The 6,777-nt window shown below is 35.4% G+C and overlaps 1 protein-coding gene across 1 annotated transcript; it reads left to right on the top strand.

Annotated features, from left to right (window-relative positions):
• The first annotated feature begins 1,552 nt into the window (after positions 1–1,552).
• Positions 1,553–6,209, top strand: LOC7467595 (E3 ubiquitin-protein ligase SGR9, amyloplastic). The gene is made up of 2 exons (XM_052447876.1): positions 1,553–2,029; positions 5,420–6,209. The coding sequence occupies exons 1-2, from the start codon at positions 1,648–1,650 to the stop codon at positions 5,884–5,886; spliced, it is 849 nt and encodes a 282-aa protein (XP_052303836.1). The 5' UTR covers positions 1,553–1,647; the 3' UTR covers positions 5,887–6,209.
• Positions 6,210–6,777: the final 568 nt, after the last annotated feature.

Consider the following 6,777-nt stretch of genomic DNA (forward strand, 5'->3'; position numbering starts at 1 on the left):
CCATCAATAAATATAATATATTACCGACAAAAATACTATATGTAATTTTAATTTTCTAGAATATATATTCCTAACAAATATATAGCAATTGAACTCTGAAGTGTGTCTAGTCACACAGCCCATTTGTTAAGTATGATTTTTATAAAATTAACGAGATAGTTAATCTCATCCCTCGTGATTGGGAGATTAAGAAAAAAATAGATTTGGGTCACTTGTGTGGGTCAACCTAATGCATATTAATATTAATTATATTAATAAATAATGGAAAATGATAAGGGTTCAAATGATGCTAGGTAACATCCTGATTTGTTAGTTATAAAGGTTGTAATTGTTCACTTATAAATATATTTGTTAACATTTATATTTATAGACAAGTAAGAAAAAGAAGAAAAGTATAAGAAAGAAAAGAGGAGAGGAGAAGGAATTTCAAAGAAAACTCCATGTCAATTCTCAAAAGAATCGTCTTTGCAAGCTTAGGATATTTTTCAATTAAGAAACTTCTTGACACGTAAGCTATTTGACATCACTTGGGAAAAAAGTTATGGATTGGAATACTGGCTCTTAGCTTTACTTAATTTGACAGTGGTGGCCTTTTCTTAACACTAACAACCAGCAATTGTTCCTAACTGTTAGCTTTAGTTCTTTACTGGGACGAGAGGATTTGAGATCTTTCTTTTTATTCAAGTGGCAAGCCTTTACTCGCAGTTGTAGTTAAAAGTGTCCCATGTTGTAATTTACTGTTCCTAATGCACGCAGTTGCCAATTTTCCACTTTAACTTATCGTTATGCCTGCCATGGGTGAGAAATGCCCTCCGAGACGAAGAGAAGGGTGTGCAATAGGCCGTGATAAGGGCAAGAACAGTACTGTGCTTGCCAAGTTCCATGAAGGATGGATCCTTTCTATCAGTAGTAGTTTACAGGAGACCAAAGAAAGAAGTCATGGATGGGCCAAATGATTATTTTTCCTCTTCTGCTTGTTTTGTTGCTTTTAAGAGTAGAGCTTACTGATCAGAGATAATGAGAGGAATGGAATGTGAAACGTGTTTGAACTCGACACATGCACGTGGACAAAACACCTACCATGTTCCCAGCGACTCCAATATTCCACAACTTGACTGCCCGGAGTTTCATGAATAGCCAGTAAGCCACCGGAATCATCTTACGCAAACTGACGTCCCTTTCTTTCTCTTCGTTTCCAGACAACATGGGGTAGAAACACCGTCTTGCCCAAGAATATTGGCTCCTATCGTAAGTTACTTTTTTGGTGTCGATATCTCATTTTTAAATCTTAATTTTTTGTAATGTCATCAACAATTGATTTTAAATATTTATAACTTGTTTATTTCTCGAATTAACAATTGAATTATACGATAAATTAAGCAATTAAATGTTGGAAATAAGATATTATCCAATCATCCAAAAAGTTAAAGAGTCCTGGAAGAATTTGGATTAGAGGCTAATGGTTCTCCCTATTTAATTAATTAATTAATTGAGTAGGGTTTTTTTTCCCTCTCCTTGCAATAATAATACAAGGGAAACAATTGTCATTAGAGCAATAAATGGTGGCCAGTTAGTCGGTCACATAAAAAGCCATACATTCTTCAAACTTTCCACACTCAAGTGAAAGTCCTGGCACACGATCCCGTAATGGAAGAGATCACAATCATAATGGCAGCACTCTCCACCCTCAATTCTCCCCAACTCACAGATATCACAAGCTCCATCATCTCGCAAACCGTCCACCGCCGCCGCCGCCTCTCGTCCCTCCTCTGCTCTCCCTCTCTTTTCTCCCTCACCTTACACCATCTCCATTCCCTCTCCCTCATTCAGAAGACCTTACTCATTTCCAAACACCTCCTCTCATCCCTTCACTGCCTCACACGTCACTTCCACCCAACAACCCTTATTCCACCGCACCCCAACACCACCATCAAACACCGTGACCTCGACGCTGCATTGCTTCTTATTTTCCTTTGTGATATACACCAAGACAACCCCGAAATACTTAAAACACCAATCGCTGAATGGCGTGAGCAGGGGCGGAGCCAGGAATTTTTTCTATCCTGGGCTATGATATAAATATACATAAATTATTTTTTAAGATCAATCATTCACTTAATATATAAATTTTTCAAGTTAACAATAAAGTTTTAATTTAAATACATAATATAAAATATATAAAAAATAAAATCTAAAGTACATAAAATTCAAAATAAAAATAAAAATAAATTATACTATCAAAGCTGCACTCTTCGATGTTTTGTAGAATAGAATTTATCTATGATCAAATCCGAATCAATATCTTCAACAAGCTCTCGTTCAATGTAAATCATCATAGAATCTGCTAAGAACTCCTCTTCCATTTTATTGCGAAGCACAGTTTTAACATGTTTCATAGCTGAAAATGCCCGCTCTGTAGTGGCAGTGGAAACAGGCAAAGTCAAAACAAGACGAATCAACCTGTCAATCAAATGATAGTGCTGCGACTTATTTGTTTCAGCTAATCCTCGACATAATTCAGAAATGGTAGACATATTCTGAAAGCTCTCATGACGAATCACATCAATCTGATAATGCTCTAGCTGAGATCTCAAATAATACATCTCTTGTTCATTGAAATCTTCAGGATAAAATTTCTCAGCAAGCTTGTAAATAGCATCAACTTTAAATGATTTAAAGTTGTCTTTAGGTTCTAAAGCAGAGCTAAGTACAAGGAGTTCCACTGTCTCATCATTGAATCTAGAATTTAATTCTTCCAACTGAAAATCTATTGTTGAGTTAAATATATCATAATGATAATGCTGATAAACTGTCACTGAACCTTGTTGTTGACATGAACGACCTGTAGCATTTTTATACGAAGCATTCATATGTGGTATGTCAATCTCATATTTTGTGCAAACAAATTGCACATTTGCAAGGAGAAGATCAAATCCGGCATCTCTCAAAGTTTGAAGCAATGCTTTAGTAGTTGATACAAGATCCATTGCATTTAAGATGTCAAGAGATTTTTGCTGCAAAGCTCGACAAAGTAAATCAGTAATCCCCATTATTTTATGCATCAAATATAAGATGAATATAAATTCAAAAGATTTCATCACAATCAAACAACCACCAGCTTCTCCACGTATAGAATTAGAAGATCCTTTTTGAACCATACTTTCAAGCACAGTAATAATTGCACCATACATATCTATTAAGCTGCAAATAGAATCAAAATGAGAGCTCCAGCGAGTAGTTCCACTTCGATGTAAATTACCAATTTGATTAGCCCCTCTACCAGTCTCACGTTCTCTAGTAGCTACCATATGTACAATTTCTATAGCCTGAGCATAATGTAACTCGGTATGACGTTTGGGAGAAGCACAAATAAGGTTGATAATGGTTGTCAATTTTGAGAAAAATAACCAAATAGAAATCTCATTTCCAGCTGCTGCAACTAATGCCAGTTGTAGTCGGTGAGCAAAACAATGTACATAAAATGCATAAGGACAATCTCTGAGAAATAGAGCTTGTAGTCCATTCCATGCGCCACGCATATTGCTAGCACCATCATACCCTTGACCTCGCATATTGAAAATATGCAAGTTATATCGAGCGAGCACATCACAAATTTCTTTTTTAAGTGTTGAAGAAGTAGTATCTGAAACATGCACAATACTAAAAAAAACGCTCTCGTACAAAACCCTGAATGTCAACAAATCTCAAAACAATAGCCATTTGTTCTTTATTTGATGCATCTTTGGCTTCGTCAACCAAAATACAAAACTTTGCATCTCTAACTTCTTCACAAATCTTTTTCCTCACTTTGTTCGCAAGAATATGCAAAATCTCTTTTTGAATAGTCGGCGAGGTATACTTTGCATTTTTCGGAGCTTTTTCTAAGACAACATCATCAATGTCAACATTCAGTCTCCCCATAAGTCTTATCATCTCCAAAAAATTACCTCGATTATTAGAAGCCGAAGATTCATCATGACCTCTAAATGCACATGCTTGTAAGTTAAGCCATCGAACACTTTCAATTGTCGTCATAAGTCTTAACCGATTTTTCTGAACTTCTTCAACAGTTTGTGCGTTCAACACTTTATCAATATGTCTACTTACTTTCATTAAATCTTCAGCAGATTTCACAGCATTATTATGTGGTGAAGTGGGACTTCCCACATGCATCAAAAGTGCACATCTAACCCCATCATTAACCCTCTTCCAACTTCTAAAGCCTTCGGTGGTGAATGTGAGATGACGAGGCACTTTGTTTTCAAAGATAAAGCATGGAAAACAAAATACTGCATCCTTTGATGGAGAGTACTCTAGCCAAGGAAATTGATCAAACCAAGTGTACTGAAATCGACGATACTGTCTCCCTGATTCAGTCCTTGGATACTCTGCTAACTTAGGTTGATATGGACCCATTTTGATATAAGCTCTTCTAATTTCATCTTGTTGATTAATAGGATGTCTCCACACTAGAATTCGTAACCCAGGATCTCGTTCAAGAGTATTAACATCAATTTCAACTCTTTGAGATTTGGAAGGGGGTTGTTCACTACGATTTGACACATCAACATTGGAAGAAGAATGTCCTTTACTGGTTGATGTTTGTTCGTTTGGTTTAAAGAATGAAAACATAGTTTTTCCTCTCTTGTTTCCTTGATTTTCCATTATAATTTATAACCTATTCAAGTAAAAAGGATTAGGAAAGTCAGGTGCAAGATGAAAAGATACTAATGCCACAATAGAATATTCATAAAATACAGAATATACAAGGATAAACTAGAGATGCAAACTACTGGGAGATTTGAAGAACTTAACTTTGAAATAACCAGTAAATTATTAGTACTTGACTACTAGTGTGTTAGCATGCATCCATTTCTAGGGTACAGTTTACTGTTTACTCCACTAATAATTTACTGTAATGAATGTGAAACATTGAATTCAAAATGAAAAGTCATGACTTGTAAATTCTTACCTGATGATTTTACACTCTTGCGGCTCTCTGTATAGATTTTTCTTCAAAATCCAAGCTAAAATTATATATTGTTGAGAAGAAAAATAGCTAAAACTCCAAGTTATTTAGAAGATATGTAAATTAATTAATTATTTATATTTAAATAGATTTGCTATAAAATATAATTAATTAATTAGTATTGAAAGAGAAGATGGGTGGCTAATTAATTAGCATTGCTGTGGAAAGTAAAGTGGCGGCTGATTACAAGTAATTAATTTCTATTGCAAGGAAAAGTGGGACATTAGGTTTGCTGTAAAAGATGCGGAAAGTGGGGTGGGACATATGTTTGTTGTAAAACTGTAAAAGAGAGGAAAAGCGTGGGACATAGGCTGTGGAAAAATTAAAAAGAAAAGTGGGTCATTAATTTTTTTTTAACCTGGGCTACAGCCCTCCTTAGCCTTGTATAAGGCTCCGCCCCTGGGCGTGAGGGTTTGAGGAAACATTACTCTGAAACTGTGCTAAGGCAAACAAGCATTGTGGTGCATTATGGTGGTGTCCTTCTACCATATGTTGAGATGATAATAAGGTGTTGGCGGTTCGTTGGTATGATGGCTGGTTGTACAGTGAGGGAGGGGAGGGAGTTGGCAGCAGCTCCGGCAACAGTGGTGGCGCTTCCGGCAGTAGAGGTGAGAGGAGGTGGTGAGGAGTGTGTGATATGTAGGGAAGAGATGAGAGAAGGTAGAGATGTGTGTGAATTGCCATGTGAACACTTGTTTCATTGGATGTGCATTTTGCCATGGCTAAAGAAGACGAATACCTGCCCATGTTGCAGGTTCCAGCTTCCAACTGAAGATGTGTTCGGAGAGATCGAACGGCTGTGGAGTGTTATGATCAAGATTGGTAATGGGGCCCTCAGTGGGGAATATTGCACGTGATCGATGTTGATAATGGCATGTATTGTAGACGTGGAAGAATCACAAGGACTTATTGGTCTCTAGTGAATTTGGACAATTGTGCATTTACGAGGCAAACGTATATAGTATAATGAATGGCTGCGATGAACAGGCTGTAGAGGATCACTTGTTGATGATAGAGACCCCTGTGGTTTAGGTTTGGGGCATGCTTGTAGAATTATCGATTTGTAGCTAAATAGATGAAAGGATTACATATATTATTGGGGTTGCTTGGAAAAGTGTAGATCATTAGAACATATATATATATAGTTGCACAATTTGTTACTATAGCTTTCGCAATCACATTAATTTTGTGGGTTAATTGTATTTTATTTTTGTATAAAGCTAAATTTAAAATATTTAAATTTATTTGTTATGAAAAATTCAAATTATAGATTCAATTTCAATTTAGGGTTTGATATTATTAAGTTTAAATCAAATTAGGTTAGATCAATCAAATCTAACTAGATTAATTTTTAAATTAGTTTAATTTTAAACTTGATTAAATTAAATTTTAAATCACTGAATTTTTTTATTCAACTTATCAAAATATATTAGATTCTTCTACTATATTTCAAATAAGTTTTATTGTTATTTGTATGGTATTGAAAAAATAAAGTTAGATTCCCGAGTAGTCCAAATCATTGCCAAAAAAAAAAAAAAGTCAAGAGAGAAAGAAAGATAATAGACCTTGTTGGAACATCACACCAATCATAGCTTAACATAGAAGAAACTCTGACAATAATAGGAAGTGGTCACCAAAGTATGGTGATTTCATGCAGAATTATGAATCAGATTAAAGAAAAAACAAGGTAATAATATAGTACATGGATACTCTAAGTTGGGCTTTATGCCCTAGAGAGCAGTATGTTG

The sequence above is a fragment of the Populus trichocarpa genome, chromosome 16, assembly GCF_000002775.5.
Source record: "Populus trichocarpa isolate Nisqually-1 chromosome 16, P.trichocarpa_v4.1, whole genome shotgun sequence".
Lineage (NCBI taxonomy): Eukaryota > Viridiplantae > Streptophyta > Magnoliopsida > Malpighiales > Salicaceae > Populus > Populus trichocarpa.

Bases quoted from the DNA above. Each gene is read 5' to 3' on its own strand.
- LOC7467595 (XM_052447876.1), top strand. From the start codon at position 1,648: ATGGAAGAGATCACAATCATAATGGCAGCACTCTCCACCCTCAATTCT. The intron at 2,030-5,419 runs GTGAGCAGGGGC...GCCTTGTATAAG, and splicing joins AACACCAATCGCTGAATGGC to GCTCCGCCCCTGGGCGTGAG.